Raw genomic sequence first — 17,493 nt, 5'->3', positions numbered from 1 at the left:
GAAGAAGCATCAGGCTAATGACAGCCAAAGCAGCTTCCTCCTGGGAATGGTATGAAAAATATTAATAGGGAGTCAATGCTGGTTGCTGCTCATTCGTACAATAATCCTAAATCAGCATTACCCCTTCTGACCCAAAAAAACAGATCACAGATGTTTAAGATCTTTCTGCTTTTTCAGGGAGAAGAAACTGACAAAGGAACCAGACATTTCTTACTAAATTAATGACCTACATCAATTAAACTATTAACTTCTCCTCCCTAAATTCTATGGGACTCAAATGAAAATGGAGATTTTTATCCTGCCCACACACACAGACACACACATACACAAGATATCATTGCCTAATCTGGTTTTATCCAATCACAAAGATCAGTAACTCAAAATAAATGCTGCCTGAATTAAAGGCCTTAAAAACAGCAGAGTAAAACAAGGTTTTACAACAACTCAGCCAGCCACCTTCTAAATACATTCCACCTAATCATAGTTGCCTATCCTTTAGGAGTCAAAGCTGCTTTCCCAGTGTCAAGAGAGATCCATGCATCTCTAATGGACATTTAACCCATCTAAAATCTGGTACTTTCTCTAAGAGACATAAACTCCTACCCTTAACATTTGCAATAAACACCTAGTTTGCAGGGTAGAGTTTTTGTTTAACTTTTCAATGAGGATTTATACTGTGGGCTACAGTCTCTACTGTTCTAGCTGTAAAGTAACTTTAACTACAATCTTCTTTTAGACAGACTGAAAATAATTTACTTGTTTCCATGGTTGTTTAATAATCCCTGCTTCATCTTGGGGTTTTTTTCTTTAAAAACAACAATCCACAACCACCAAGATTTGAACTCTTCATGCTCAAGAAATCCTATCGATGGACATAGCAAACATAGGAATGAGTATGAGGAACCAGTCCCATTTAGGTCAACAAGAAGAGACGTTTGGATGAGCCTGCAAATGTCTCCTGAAGCAGGTTTACTGGCTAAACTACTGGATTATCATATTCTGACATACAATTCCAATGTGGGTTTTTTTCCTGAACAACTGTCAATTCTGAAAGCATAGCCAACATCCACATCCAGCAACACACATTAAATTCAAGAAAAGCAGGAACAAGCCTTTGACACTGGCACAAGGGGAAAGCAGCCCTGCAGCACAGCATACACTCATTATTCCTCAGCATCATCGTTCTCATGGCAATAGACAGCCATAGGTTTGTATTGCCCCAAATGACTACCTACCCCAGCTCCCCCACTCGCTGAGGAATGGAAAGCCCTTTACATGGCACTTTTCTTCCTCGCACCACTACCACACTTGCCAGGATCTGCAACCTGGCATACAGAAGCAGCAAAGTAGTTCTGAAAATAAGGACAGTTGCAATGTTTTTATATATTATTTATACATGTTATATTGTATACAGAAAATCATATTGTTTTTAATAAATAGCTATTTATTTTGTTTTCTATAGGCCCTCTTCCACATTATCCTTAGGAACTAAAAAGCCCACAACAGTCCACGCTGCAGAATAGCCTCCCACTATAAGATTTAAGAAGCTTTCACAGATTAAGTCAGACTGTGCAATGCCTCCAGTCAGCCATCCAACTCCCATTGTAAACCAAGGCCTTGATCTCAAAAGTAGCACTGCTGAATACCACCAAGCCCTGAGTATCCACATGCAGAATCACTCCCAGGACAACCAGTGTACACAACGCAGTCTAAGCTTTAAAACATCGCAGTAAAGAAACATCTTCATGTGATATTTCTGCCTCTGTTCATTAACAATATGAAACACCATCTTTTAAGCAAACAAAAGCAGTCTTAATTCCATTACCTCTGACACTCAGTGCCAGTTTCTGCAGGTTTAGAGTCATGCTTTATTAATGCTTTTCTTGTTATAAGAAAAAACAGCTACATCACAGGGTAGTAGTCCAGAAGTGCTGATAAATACCCAAAGTAACTTCAAGAGAAAAATATGCAGAAATTAACATTTTCCAATACTGTGCATTACTTACAGTAACAAGATCTAAAAATAGGTGATTCACTTTAAACCTGCCTGTCCTTGTTAAATGGTAGAATATGAAAATTTTGGAGGCTTTTGCTTCTAGATAAAGTTGTTTTTACCTTTTTACCCCCATTACCATTGTTTCACTGCACACCATAGACTAAGTTTATTTAAAAATAAAATTTATCTTGTCTAAAATATTAGAAGAGTGTGACTGAGAAGCATCTGCACTTTTTGGTTACTAACAACTACTGCTGAATGCTGAGGAAACTAACATGGGCCCTAGAGGAAAAATTCAGGAAAGAGCTGAAAACAGCTGAATACAGCAAGGAATTGAAAGTTTTATTTTGTGAATACATCACAGAAGAATCAAAGCAGATCTGTGCTGTAGATGTTCAGTTGCAGTCAAACACAAAACCTGAACTTCTAGGATGCTCCTTGCACTAACTCACCAGGCTAGGGACCTAACCAGGTCCTGTTATAACCACTGGTTAGTACCACTACTTTCACTTTTCACTGTATTTTATCAGCCTCAAAGACTAGAAAGCACCATCTGCTCTTGGTCAGTTTTGACTAATCCACTTACAGCCAAATTTTTTATACATCGCATGCTTTTGGTCAGAATTAAGCTACTTTGGGCAATTACGTCAGACAGTTTGTTGCCTGCCTGTAAACACGACAGAGCAGAACACTGTCTTTTGGTTCCATAAAGATAGCGGCCAAATGGAGAACAGCAAAAATTACGAGGATCTTAATAGTGGCAGAGAGTGAGTGACTAAACGCTGACTGAAAATTCACATGTGCAGGGGAGACAGCAAAGATAACAAGGGTAGAGGAGGAAACAAAATATCAGAAAACAGCAAAAAGGAAGAGACTGGAGAACAAGCAAAAGGAACTGTCAGCCGAAATTCCTATGACCTGCCCTGCCGGAAGGCTGTAATCCAGAGTAACAGGATACACTGCTTAATTACTGTTGTTAAAATGTAATCTAATTATTTTTCTTGACAGTAGAACAGAATTACATACATACATACCACCCTGGATGTGAGGCAAACACAGTAGCATGTGAACACACCACATTTCCAAACTGGAAAATTTAACACAAGTCATCACTTCTTCCTGTTCACCTGGACAGGAATTATGAGATTCTCTATGTGTAAAGACAAATGGATGGGGAGCTGCTGAGATACCACATGTACAATGCCTCTCTCATGTCTATTCAGCGCAGGATGCATTTAGAAAAGGCCCCAGTAGAACTCAAAATGAGGATATGGGTATTCGGGGGGGGGGGTGTGGAGAAGCGGCAAATGAAACATCCCTCTCAGTTCTAGCTTATGGCCGACTTGCAGCACAGGAGAATTTAATCAGAACCAGCAGCTCCTGAGCAAAGCTTCACAGCAATGAAGTCAGGTCCTGGAGGAGGGAAATTTAGTGCATCACCAGGCAGACCTTCTGCTCTCTGCCTGCCTGCAAGGAAATCACTGCAGGACCATCTTGCAGGATAAAGCACACACCTAAACAACTGCTTACATAATTCTAAGAGCATATGCCACAGACTTCAATCTTAATACTGATATAAGGAGGGAAGTATTTAAAAATCAGTAATTGTACAGGTTAACTTGTTGCTCTCCTCTTCTGATGTATCAGCTGAGGATAATGAGGGAGGCTTATTGTAACAACTTTCAATTTACGCCCAGAATGCATTTCCTCAACATTACTTACTCCAGTCACTCTCCTTAGAATTACATATATACATGAGAATGCAGTCTACAAATCCAAATATCTTTAGCAAATGTTAGTAATGTCAAAGGTGATGCACCAGCCTGCAAGGGCTTGCTAGAGTCAAGAGCCGCTGCCTGTGTCCACTCAGTGGATTTACAGTATCCCATTTTTCACAAACAGTAGCCTGTTAGAGATGATTAATACCACATTAACCGTTACTGCTGTTACGTGACTAGTGAGGCAGCAGAACCATCAGTACTAAAGCCTGGTGGACAAGTTGAGAGATTTGGTCAAAGTTTTGACTCTGAAATAAGACCGAAGGCTTTCACACTGTATCACAGTAGCGTTCTGTGTCTACAGGGAACACAAGGGAAGAAAAATGTAACAAACTCGCAGAAATTGCTAAAAGCTGCCACGGTCACAGTTCACACATTTTAAGAGAAGGCGGCGATTAATCAAAACCTGAGATTATTTTACCACAACAAGACGACTAAGTTCTGCAAAATCTCAAAATCCTCACTAATTCAAAAACACCGCACACTTATCACTATATTCAAACTTGACGCCCTAAACAAAAGCTTCTTTACGTTTGGAAGAAAATGAAGAGTGTAGAAGTAGCTGCTTTCTGGTTAGTGGCATATGATCGAGCAGCAATAGCTCAAACCTACATTTTCTGGGATTCCTCAGCCTTAAAATGGACATCCATACACTAAATACACTCTTATACTTAAAATGTCTCACTAGTTATCATCCCATTCTTGGTGCCAAGAAAAAAAAAGACCCCAAACCAACAAAACCACTAGAATCAGCAGTCAAAGTCTGCACCTGAAGCACACCTCTAAATATTCAGCTACGTTACAGTCAGTGCCTGATTAACTTTTGCTTAGTTTTACTCACTTTTTCTTTAACATACTTCTAGAGAACCTTGCCCAACTCCAAAAGACTCCCAAGAGAAAGTAAGCTGAATAGCATCATTAAGAGCAAAGAGGAAAATTTAGATGCTTATATGAAAAAATAACCCAGAGAAAGAGTGGGAGGAAAACCCCCCTTCCTTTAGTTTCACAGGATTCCCTGCCACCTTCTGACTCCCTCCATTTATTTTTCCCTGTCTCTCTTGCAAGATAAAATATTACTACAGGTTTTCTTGCTTTTTGAAGCAGCCATTAAGAGTTCTGTCGTGGTTCAGCCTCAGCTGGCACCTGAACACCACGCAGCCGCTCGCTCACCCCCCCCCCCACCCCTGTGGGATGGGGAAGAGAATCGGACGAGCAAAAGAACTTGTGGGTTGAGATAAGCACAGTTTAATAACTACAATAGAATAATGATGATAAATGATTATGATAATAATGACAGTAAGGTTAATATAATAAAAGGGAAAAGGGAGGAAAGGGAAAACAGGGAACAAAAACGCAGAAACACGAACGATACAACCGCTCACCACCCGCCGACCGACGCTGCCCGTCCCCGAGCCGCGATTGCTCCCTCCCTCCCCCGGCCAGCCCCTCCCAGGTAGCATACTGGGCATGACGTTACATGATATGGAATATCCCTTTGGTCAGTTTGAATCCACTCTCTTAGCTGTGCCCCCTCCCCTCCCGGCTTCTTGTGCACCCAGCAGAGCATGGGAAGCTAGACATGTCCTTGACTAGTATCAGCGCTGCCCAGCAACAGCCTAAACATCTGTGTGTTATCTCAACAGGTTTTTTTCCATGCTAATTTCAAAGCACAGCACTATACCAGCTAGAGTGAAGAAAATTAACTCTATTGCAGCTGAAACCATGACAAGTTCCATCAGCATTTTTCCTATGTTGCATTAGCTCCTGCATTAATTTTACTTTCTTCACACAGTAAGGCATCAGCTTTTAGTACACATCTTTTTAGTTGCGAGGTGAATGTCATTTTACAAAAGGAAGATAAGGAGAGCTAAAAAATCTCAGCAATCTAAAAAACTGTCCGAGAGCCAGCAACTGAGAGCCCTAACACCCTGATCCCTGGGGTTCAAGACAGTGTCTTCTACATAATTTCATGTCTTTTTAAAGAGACCACAGAGCAATACAACAAACAGCTGTAAAATGGCATCTTGAAGTGCCAGCGGCCATAACCTCTGGCTTACAGATGTAATAACATATTATAGTGTATGCCAAAGAAGGATTACTCCTTTGCAAGCTTTAAATCAAATCAACAATTCCCCTAACAACAGCATACTTGCTTATGTGTTATTACTGTTTATACTAGTGTTTTTCATTTGAAGACAAAAATAGTATTTAACATTCAAAAATGCAAACCCATTTAATACAATTTATATTAGTTCCAACATAATGTGCTTTTACCTATAAATAGGCATACGACTCACCTTTTAAACTCTTCTGTATCCTGTTATTCCCCTTTAGGAGCTTGGACCATTTTATTGCTCTTCTAGTGAGTACCACTAGATATCTGGAAAAGAATGCTTCATAGGATGCATAATCAAAGTCTTCTGGCCTTTCAAACCCATATGGATCAACCCTACAAAATAGAGAAGAATTCGTGTACAAACGTTTCTACATACCTACAGCTGAAAAAAATGTATGCAAGTATGCTTTAAATAACTTCCAGTTGCTATTTCCAAAAGCAGCTCAAAACTACCTCCTCCTAACAGAAACCTACTTTACACAAACTGTTACACTCCATTTAGCATATCAAAGCTCTTTAAGTAAATTAATTTAAACATGCACTGTTCAGTCAATTTTACAGATTTCACTACTTTTAGAAGTACAGAGTTTTTAGAGCAAAGGATCTGTTGTGTACAAAATTGATCCAAATTACGACCACGCAGAAGTCTGGGAGGTGTTTTTCTCCATAATACAAATGGTTGAAAAGTACAAAGGTATAGCACAACAACTCAAATATGGCCTGAACTCACTTTCCACGCAGTTCTGCACAGGAAAACAATAACAAAAAGAACAAGTTACAAAGATTATTTTCGGAACGGCTTATTTCTGAAATTATCTTCATGAAAGTATAGGGTTTGGAAAAACACACAAATCCTTGTGTCAACCTTCTTCATAGGTAGCATCAAAAGTGCTTATTTTATTAACGATTTTTCAATGGTATATCACATTATCTCAGGCAGCATGGCACTGATAGTGTTTCAGAACTGCAAGTCTGGTTCTGTTCTAGCTTGATATATCAAGTCACCTTGCTAAACTCAGTTTATGGCAACTTCCCAGGACGCTTTATACCTGCCGATTGTCACTGGAGTACAGAGCACTCACAGGGTTTGTAGAACTTAAACAGGCAGAGGGGTCTGTCCACGCAGAAAAGTTGGCAAGACAGACATCGAGGCTTAACTTCCAAGAACCACTGCCTATTTCATTCACAGAGGAGGAGTTTGCCCATGGAGCAGCACCGGCACAGCCTTGGGTAAACTCCAGCTCACGAGATCATCACGGGTAATACAGCATGAATCAGAAGAGGAACATTTTAATATTCAGTCCTCAAATTGGCATTACCTAATCGGCAGTTAGAAGTCACCTTTGTATTCACGTACTCCTCAAATTTAACACAAAAAGCACAGGTGTAAAAAACACCGAAACCCCTGAAACAGGTTTCTCTGAAGACACAGAACGCAAGAACACTCAAAAAATCCTAACACCTCTGTGAAAAAAAAACCCACATCTTATATTTGCGACTGTGACTGTCCAGGCTGCAAGTACAGATTAATTCCATGCTCAACTCCATTCCTGAGGTGGAAAGGGAAAATAAAAAGAGTCAGGAAGTACGGTTTTAAGGAAGTTACCTTCCCTCGCCCGCCTCCAGGCAGCGAAGGTTGTCCTTACTTCCAGGTGCCCTTAGGTGGACAGCCGCATCCCTCCGCGGCGGGGCTTCCCCTCGGAGCCCCCTCGGCCATTTCCCTCAGCCATTTCCCGCCGCCCTTTCACATCCCCGAGCACACCGGGAGGAACGTTTCACTCTCCCCGGGTTAACCGGCTCCGAATCACCGCTCCTGCCCCTCGCAGATTCCCAGGAAAGTTGTAAAAGCGGTATTTTTAAAGGGGACCGGACCTCCCCCTTCCCCGGCCCCAGGAGAGCCCAGGTGGAAGCGGGCAGGCGGCCGCGGTCGGGCACGACAGGGGGTGGGGGGGGACGGGTACGGCGGACTCGCCTCAGAGCCGGCGCCCGCGGAGGGGCCCGGGGCGGGGGAAGCGGAGCGAAGCGCCGCCGGCGGCAGCAGCCTTACCTGTACGGCCACTCCCGCCCGTCCTCTCGCCTCTCCATCGGCCGTCCGCGCTTGGCCTTTCCCCCCGGCCCGAGTGGGGATCGCAGCGCTTCGGCCGCGGGGTAGGCGCTCCTCAGACCGAGCAGCGCCGCGGCCCCATGCAAAGCGGCTCCCGGGTTCAACTCTCCTGCCGGCCTCAGAGGGGCGGGGGCGGCCGCCGGGTCCCGCCTCCCCTGCCAGGGGCCGGGCCGGGCAGGGCAGCTCCGGGGCCGGGCGGCGCCCAGGCGGGGGCCCGCCTAACCTGTGCGGCCCCCGCCGCTCCCCTCCGACGGGTGGAGGGGTCCGGGGGCCCCGGCACCTCGGCAGCGAACAGGTGTTGGATGTGTCATGATATTGCTTTACCTTTGCGTGTTTCACACGTATTTCTGTCACACCTTGGAAGAAAATTCAGATATTTTAGCGCGAGGGAAATGTCTCGATAACAGAGGGGGAGAGCAGCTGCAGGTAGGGCCCTTCAAACCAAAGGTGTTTCCCTGTAACTGGCGAGAAGAGGTGGTCGTATTGCTGTTTAAGTTCACTTGGTTTGTTTGGGCTTTTTTTCCCCCAAATCCTCGCACTCTTCCATTTAGTTTCTCCAAATAATTCATTAAAGTCAATGCTTTGTTACATTTATCTTCTGCTGACTTAGTTTCCACCATAAACCAACAATCATCTAAATATGCTTTAAATAATAAATGGCAGGTTGTCAAAAATGTGGAGTAATAATACCCAAAATAACACCCAAAAAGGCTTCCCTTTTCCAGAATCCTCCTCTAATATTAGCACAAGGCTCTTTGTCTTCAGAAGTGTTGAACAAACCCTGAAACCCACCCAGACTCTGCCCTACCTGACTGCCAGCAGCCTAATTCACAACACACTGCATAACAGAAGGGAGAGAGCGAAATTAAATCCCTGCTTGTCCTTTTTGAATCAAGTTCTGACTTTGCACCGAGCAAAGTGCTTGGAAAATTACTGCTACTGCCGGAGAAACATTATCTCATTCAGCCAGCGAGTAAGAGTTGCTGAAGAGAACAGATGGGATTTCACACGGGAGATCAACAGTTGCTCCCTCCCAACACACTCCTCGAGAAAGCTACCTCCTCTCTGTGGGATCAGAGGCAATCACCCACACAGAAATGTGGAAGTAGTTCAGCTCCTATGGCAGGGGAAAAATAGAGAGTTTTGTACTTGGTTTAACTGCCATCACAGTGTTGTAAAAGTTCGTGATTGTTCAACAAAACATAATAATTTTTGGGGGGTGGGGGTGGGAATTCTGTGCTTCAGCAGGCATAGGGCTTCTCTTGCAGGAGGGTGGTCCCGCTCAAATTACTGTGCGGCGCCACAAACACACTCGGGTACTGGCAGGACTGGAACCTGATTACAAACCAGCCAGGGGAGAGCCAGCCAGTGCCTGTGCCAAGCCTGTGCTTTGACATCCCGCCAGCGTTGCCTTGGCATAGTGTAGGCAGAGGCACGCTCTGCAAACAGCTCTGCCCCAGTGACTTGGTCAAAGTTGCATAGAAAATCCTTGGCAGAGCTGTGAATAGGAGGCGATGCTGTCCCACAGAAGAGAAGGAAGCCTCAGTTAGGCAGAATACCCCTTTCTCCCCGAAATCCTGAAGCCACGGGCTTGTTTGGTAAGAGGGTTATAACTTCACCTGACAATGTCAGGCTCTTTGGTGCATGTTCCTTTTAAAATGGATCTGCCAAAAGTTCCCTGCAAACAGGAGATTGTTTCTGTGATTAATTAAGAATACATCTGCAGAGCATCAAGGCTAGCTTTGTGTATACCACGGGTGCATTTTTACTGTCAGCAAGCCTTAAATGTTATATACAGTTTCTGTTGCATTAATACAAGCATAATGACTTTGTGGTTCTCTCAGATTTATGCCTGTTTGACACAAAGGCTCCTATTAAGAGACCTGACATAACTCCTCTTAAGGAAGCTACTTAGAATGTTAATCAATTAATAGAAATAATTCCTAAATTTCAGTGCCAATTGTAACAATAACTGCGTCCCCATGTTGTGGCTGATAATATGAACCAGCCAACCGTCTGGCAATAGGTAATACCTTGGTTGTCCTTCACAGGGTGTCAATGCTGCTCTCTTCTGGGCAGATTATATCATGCTGCTTTTAAAGGCATTCAAAGAAACTAATGCATAAACCCTTGAATCTGTAAAATGCATGTGCTTGGTGTTGTGATCAGCAGATTTTTTTTTTACTTTTTTTATCTTATATCTGAACTTATTTTTGACCCTTTACTTTTGAAGGAGTTGGTGGCAGCGGCAGCATGCAGGAGGGCAGACTTCAGTCAGTGACGTTCAGAGCAGTGAAGCTCACAGCCTTCCTACCTACCACCTGGCACAAAGGAAATATACCTTATGTAACTTTTTTTTCCCCCTTTTGGATCTGAACCTTGTCCCTGAAGTTTTTACAATATGGTGAATGTGTTTGGTAGAAATTCCCATCCCGCTGCTGCCAGAGTAAGTCCTTAAAATAGTGACTTCCCTTTAAGGGTAGGCATTTAGATGTGTTCCCTGCAAAGGCAGATGAAGACAGCAGACAAGTGTTTCACATGCTGAGGCCTTCAAAGCTCCGCTTGTCTTATACCCTGTATTTCATCCCTACTTGTGTCTGCAGAGCAGTTGTTAAATCACAATACCAGCAAAATTTTCAGCCTTGTCAGGAATTAGTCTGGGATGGCTTTACGCTTCCCAGAGCTGTGAAATGTGCACTACACCACGTGTGCCTGGCATATCAGCAGTGGTGAAACATCGCCTAGCTCCTCACATACCACCCCCAAGCCCGTTGTTACTTTTAGGCCGGAACTAGGGAAGGAGCATCAGGAGAAAGCTTTTGATAATATTTGTGCCTGGAAGTATTTCCTCGGCTGCCTGTGGGGGCCGTAAGGATTCTTTATCTGTCCAAGAATGGAAGAAATATTTTTATTATTTTGTGTATCATAAATGTGTCAGTTTTCTTACATGAGGTTCTTTCCGCTGGCCGCAGGGAGGTCAATGAAAACAAGATGTTAGTGGGGAGCAAAGTGCAATAGGACTAAGAAAGGGATAAGGTGTGTGTGGATATAGATGTTGTGTGTGGATATAGTGTGCCTGCTATTTTTAAGATGGCACGGGTGAGTCTGTTCATTGAGAAATACCAGTGAGAAACACCATTCCCAACAAAGCTAGCAGCTCTGCTTTTCCAGATCCAGACAGTAAGTTTTAAAAAACCCCTAACCGCTCATGAAACAGTTAATAGCCCCTGTTTAGAAAATGTGCTTGCGGCAGCATTGGAGAAGAGATCAAAAGATAATTCTTGCTAGTGACTGGGTGTTGTAGTATCCCAAGTAAGCAATGAAATTCCCACAGCATACATGGCTTCCCCAGCTTGTGTGGTTTGTCATACAGCCACTCATCTTTGTGTCTGTATTTAGTAAACTGCGCCACGCAAGCATACCCTGCTTTGTTGGTACTCTAGTCAGCATCTATTTGGCTTAAGCTACTTTCCCATGACCTGAAAAAAATCTGCTATCCATACTTGGGGAAACCAGTTTAGATTAAGCGGATTTGGCAGTATAGAAATATCCAGTAAGAAGTAAACATATGTGTGTATATATTTATATAGATATATTTTAATCACTGCAAGTCTGTATTCCTACCTAGGCACAATGTGCTCCAGGACTAGATGATTCATCCAGCTAATGAGGTTAAGGAATGCCACCATCACATTCAGACACTTTTGGTTCCTGTTACAACCAGCTCCTACCAAGTTTAGTCAGAGGCTCTGGACAGGTAATGAAATGCTGAACTTGCTCCATATTTTTGTCCCAGAAAATTGCATCATGCTTACATAATTGCAGTCTGCAGGCCTGATTAAACCTGTTCATGTGAATGGTTCCAACAGCAGCCACTGAACTTTAGAACAGACTGCATAACAAGGACAGAAATATATATATAAAAAATAATTTCCTCTATTCCCTGAAGGCTTCACAGCTTCATGTCTGTGAAGGTTACTAGCTGGTAGGACAAGTTACAAACCCACGTGTAGTCTGGGAAGTGCCAGTATTTTGATTACTCTCAGTATGACTGTGGCCCCAGGAGTCAAAGCATACTGATCTGAGCAACTATAAAAAGGAGCTCTAAAGCTTGCTGCATACCAACACAGCTGCCTGGAGAATCAACATTACCCATGGAAATCTCTGCAGAAAGGTTTTTGCACTCAGCTGCCATCCTCCAGCTGCGTCAGAAAAGAAGGCCCAAGGCTGTAGGTGACAATACTAGAAATGGCAGGGCAAAATAAATGACATGGTTGTGCCCTTGGTGTGAAAAACACAGCAAAATTTTATGTCAGAAGTGATATGGAAAAAATACTTGAACGTTATTAGCAGGAAGGAGTCCTAAGACAGGGACAAAGATGTTCTTAGAAAAAGGTCAGCAGCTATCACAGACCAGTAACCCCAAGGTGTGGAACTGAGTAAACCAGAAGAGAGGTTCAGTGTGACTTATTGCTCTGTGGAACTACCTTAGGTCAGGCTGCAACTTTATAAAATGTGGTTAATATTTCAACTGGCAAAATGAAGTATTTTCTAGATGGCTTTGTTTTGTTTGTTTTGTTTTTCCTTGTCTACTTGATTGATCATGAAGGGTATGTTGAAAGCACTTTAAATTCATGCTGCTGATGTTTAATTTCCTGGGTGCATGAGTACAAGGCTTATAACTGAACTTTGAAATTTCACAGGGAGAGATGACAGACACGATCAGAGATTATTAACTCCTCCTTACTTCTCCTATCCCCTTTTTCTTTCTTGTCCTTATTTGTGAAGGTAACATGCCTAGCAAACCCAGCAGCTCCAAGTTCTAATGATTAGGGACAAGGTTTAACCTGGATGTTCTCTGGCTTTCTACTATGACTTTATATTTGGGCCTAGCTGAGAAATGTAAAGGCAAACCTTCTCCTGTCCTCCACTTGCCTTGGTGTTAGGAGTCCTGCGAGGACTCTCATTTCAATTGTCCCAAGCCATGTCCTATTCCATAAGGAACAGGCAGAGTTATCATTACAGGTGTTTAAATACTATCATTGCATGGAAATACATAGTTTTAACTGTGAATAATGTTATCTATTTCACTTAACTGTCTCTATGCAAGTAAGAGTTTCTCTAAAAATCATGCATTAAGGAAAAAAATACCTAAAGTAATGACACAGTTTGGTGTAAAAAGAAGAATGAATAGCTATCCATTCAGGAACAGATCTCCGTTCCTTACATGGAATAAGGCAGGAGTTTTCCAGGAGCACGGATAATCTTAAGTTTCCGTAATTAAGTACTATTTGATAATACATAGGTACTACAGCACTGAGTTTAGGTCAGAGCAGCAAATTCCCTTTAAGTTCCCAGCTTTGGAGCATTGAACTCTGCAAAGTTAATGTGCTCCCAAGGATTTGTTCTTCACTGTAGCTTTCTGCATGTTCATTCCTTACAAATTTTTCAAACTCACAGGCTGAAAGAAAATAAGGAGGTTAGTGAAAACCCAAACATGGGTTTGATAGCAAGAGAGGCTGAAGCTTCTTTGAACTGCAGGGTTATAGCAACAACCATCTGTACAGATATGCCTCAATAGTTACATGTGTATTTACATGTACAAGGTATCAGCTGAAATATGTTAGTTTTAAATTCCTTTGAAAGGTATGAAACTTTGTTTGCAACATCTAGGATCAAATTATGACGTCTCTCTGGCTTACTTTGTCAGGTTACAGATTATATCACATGACTAATACTGGAGGAAAAATTAGGTTCTCATTTTGTGTTAATTTGCAGACAAATGTCCCCCAAACACTAATTTTATCACTAGCTGATACATTATCAAAACTGAAATTATTTAATTTAAATTTCCTTTTTATATTTTAGGTATTTTTGACACTGTTCTCTTCTGTCTTAAAATAATCAAATTGAGGAGGGATGTGTAGCACTGAGAACCATCAGCAATGTTTTGGTATTTCCCTGGTTTGCTGCATAAGTGGTTACAAAAATAATATGTTCTTGGCCAGCTGTTTAATTCTTTTTTCATTGAAAGTGTAGCTCACATGTCAACATTATACCTGATTTTTTTGACTGAGAAATTTTATTTTAGCTATGTATGAACTTACAAAAATTTGCCATTATTATTCAGTGAGCCATAGCAATCATTGCATATGACCATGCTGCACATTTGTAATGCTTCTGCAACAGGTACCTCGTATTTCTATATTTTCATATTTGTCAAGAACGTATTTTTCAAGAATTTTCTTCTCAGAAACTCTGATAGTATTATTTTTATAATAGTTCCATTTTAATAGTTTCCTTATAATAGTTTCCTTTAATTTAACTCCTTATAATGACATCTCACCACCAATGGTCCTCTATGAGCAATTAATAAACTTCTGAACACAGTCAAGTAAGCTTTATGATAATTATCTTTCCTGATCTATGGAAAGTAATTTCTTCACATGACTGCAAAAGTACAATCAAAAGTCTTCTTATTAGATGTTGATGGAAAATTGTTGATGAAAAATTGACCATAGTCATAATCCATACATAGATGTTTGTCAACCCACCAAAATACATAAGTAATACTTAGAATTGACATTAGAGGATTACGGTTTTGCTTGCTGTCAACGTCTTTTGTAGGGGCGCTGGTGCTCTGCCCTGCTCAGTTACAATTTAGCCCGTGATATCTACATGTGATAAAACCATTTAGCATTCCAAGGAATGAGTCTATAAATAATTCCAGCTGCAAAACTATGCTGTTCTGGAAATATCTCTCAGACATAGCTTTTTGCATTTCCATGGTAGCATAAATGCCCTGTGTAAAAATTGCTGAGAATTATGGACTTTGAGTATTTAATGGTTCTTTATATGTGTGCAAGAGATTAGTTTGTGTAAATGAAACAATTTTCAGCAAAGAAAGCTCAGATTCAAGCTCACAGAACTCACCAGGGTGGGTGGGAAGGGGCTGAGTGTTTATTATGCCTCTCTTAATTTTCAGTTATTTGTTTCAGCCTGTCCCAGTCTCCAGGTTTCAAACAGACGTGGCAATGCAGGAATAGAGAGCATGTGAATCCCTTAAGGAGAGGAGATGATCTCCTCCAGTGTGAAAAACTCTCACTCAGGACTCCACGTACGCAAAACCAAGGTGAATTCTCTCTCCAGCTCCAGTGACCAGCTCCAAAACCTGCCCAATTCTTGGAGCCCTGCAAGGCTCAACGTGGGATTGCTGAGATGGGAGGAATGCCGCTGGGAAGATCTAGCACTCCTTCTAGCCAGAAATGTCTAGTCCCTTCCTGGAGGAACCATCTGGCTCTTACAAAATATATTACACTTGGCTGTTCTTTCTCTCACGTGGCATTTCTTTGCTTGAAGACAAGCGAAAAATAGAGGCTGGGGGCTCTATGTTAACGCAGGCCATGGCTTAAACGTGAAGGTACAGCCACGATTTTACTTTGCATTTGAGAGCCAGGTAAAGCAAACGCAAAGGAGCTGCAAGTAGAGAGAAAGCAAGTTCAGCCTTCCATCCAGTAGAGAAAACGCTGGTGCACTGGATATTGCATAGAACACTGTGGAGTATTTCCCCTGCACATCACAGCATCAAATATAGCTCACAGCAAAGTTGCAAGTCTATCGTCTATATGCAAGCTGAGAATCAAACAGTTAGATACCGGGAAGATGGACAACTGCCTGAGAACTTCCTCAGTGCTTCAGAAAAGAAAAAAAAAAAAGAAAAGAAAAGAAACAAGTGTTTCCACAAAGGGGACTCTTGGAAGTCATCTTCTAGGGAGGACTCAGTCTTTCAAAGTGTACCATCAGTATTTGACAGAGTAATTGAGGAGCAGCTGAAGGAACTGGGGTTGTTTAGCCTGGAGAAGAGGAGGCTGAGGGGAGACCTGATTGCTCTCTACAGCTACCTGAAAGGAGGTCGTATCAAGGCAGTTGTCAGTATCTTCTCCCAAGTAACAAGCGATAGGGTGAGAGGAAATGGCTTCAAGTTGTTCCAGGGGAGGTTTAGATTGGATATTAGGAAAAACTTCTTCACCGAAAGGGTTGTCAAGCATTGGAACAGGCTGCCCAGGGAGGTGGTTGAGTCACCATGCCTTGGAGGTATTTAAAAATGTGTGGACATGGTGCTTAGGGACATGGTTTAGTGGCAACCTTGGCAGTGCTAGGTTAATGGTCTTAATGGTCTTGATGGTCTTAAGGGTCTTTTCTAACCCAAATGATTCTATGTTTCTATTCTACTCTGTGTGGCAAAACACTGGTGGCTTTTTTTGATAGCAGTGGCTGCATTTTAGAGTACTGATATGGGGTTACTAGAAGGGTGATTAGTGTTCACAGCCTAGTTTCTAGTATGAAACAAATGCCAGGTTAACCAGGTGTTGTACTTCCCACAGCAATGGTAGTGTGTCCCTGGCAATGCCATTCATGTTCCCAGGGGAGAAAGCTAACACTGATCCTTTCGGTCAAGTTTATATGGTGATAATGAACAGTACTTAAAAACCTTAGAGTTGCTGTCAAGGGTCCTCACAAAGGGGATGCTTGTAATGAAACATGAGGCAGCTCTGATGGACTGTTTTCTGTGAAGAAATAACGATTAGGTAACACATAAGAATCAATGGCTGGTTTTAGCTTTTCAATGATCTATTTATCCGCTTGAGCACCCTTCAGTATCTTTTGTAGATACATCCTCCTGTGCCTAACTGGCTTTTGCAACTTGCACTTCCCTGACCCACAGGCCTATCTTCAGATGTTCAGGTCTGGACTGTGTTTAACATTTTTCTCTAAACGCTTTTGAAAACCAGTGGAGTAACATCAAATAATATTTGAGAAATTTGCAGCAGATGATTGCAAAAAGCAAAGCTGTGAATGCTGAAACATTGATAATAAGGACATGCGAGATATGTATCTTGCCATTTCTGTTTTAGCACTTGCATTTAAAAACTAAAAACCTATGGTGACAAAGGCATGTGGGATCTCCTCCCTGACTGTACGTACCTTGATACAGTAATCAAGTTGATGGTCTGTACTACCAAAGATGGGTAAAAACAGTTTAGAAGAAGGTGAAGCAAAATCAATCTTTGACGAGTGTGAGAAGAGATGAGGCAGGACACCACAGAGAACCACTGCATTGGGGTTTTTGCAGATCTAATTTGAACACAGTTATTTTTAGAGGGCCTGTTGTACATACCAACAACACTAATGACTGCCAGCAGAGACAACCATGTTCCTAGAGCCAGCGACATTGTGTGCAGCTCTCAGGGTTTAGCTAAAGCATGGTTTTGCTAAGTAGGCATTAAATAATTAATTCTTTTTGTTTCCATCAAATTGAATTATGCTTGTCTTTTACCTCCCTTTCCCTTTGGGTTGCCGTTTTTTTAAATAGAACTGTGTGGAACAAAGGACTTACAAAGTACGGCCTGAGAGGTATCCACGATCAAAATTAGCCTGAGATAAATGAGTGATGTGGAGCCAACCCTAGAGCAAGCGTGTGTGGAGTGCAAGGGGAAGG

General features: G+C 42.1%; 1 protein-coding gene across 2 annotated transcripts in view; it reads right to left on the bottom strand.

Annotated features, from left to right (window-relative positions):
* The window catches only part of GRTP1 (growth hormone regulated TBC protein 1), a 37,963-nt gene extending 29,826 nt beyond the window's left edge, over window positions 1-8,137 (bottom strand). Inside the window, exons 1-2 of one of the 2 annotated variants that reach the window (XM_064440076.1) lie at window positions 7,938-8,137; window positions 6,072-6,223 (exon numbers count right to left, since the gene is read on the bottom strand). In XM_064440076.1, the coding sequence (XP_064296146.1) occupies window positions 6,072-6,223; window positions 7,938-7,975 (190 nt within the window). In that variant the 5' untranslated portion in view covers window positions 7,976-8,137. The remainder of the gene's footprint in view (window positions 1-6,071; window positions 6,224-7,937) is intronic. The other variant, XM_064440084.1, reaches the window with a different exon arrangement.
* Between the last annotated feature and the right edge of the window lie 9,356 nt (window positions 8,138-17,493).

This window comes from Phalacrocorax carbo, chromosome 1 (genome assembly GCF_963921805.1).
Source record: "Phalacrocorax carbo chromosome 1, bPhaCar2.1, whole genome shotgun sequence".
Classification (NCBI taxonomy): Eukaryota; Metazoa; Chordata; class Aves; order Suliformes; family Phalacrocoracidae; genus Phalacrocorax; species Phalacrocorax carbo.
This window is presented reverse-complemented; position numbering and strand designations above follow the sequence as displayed.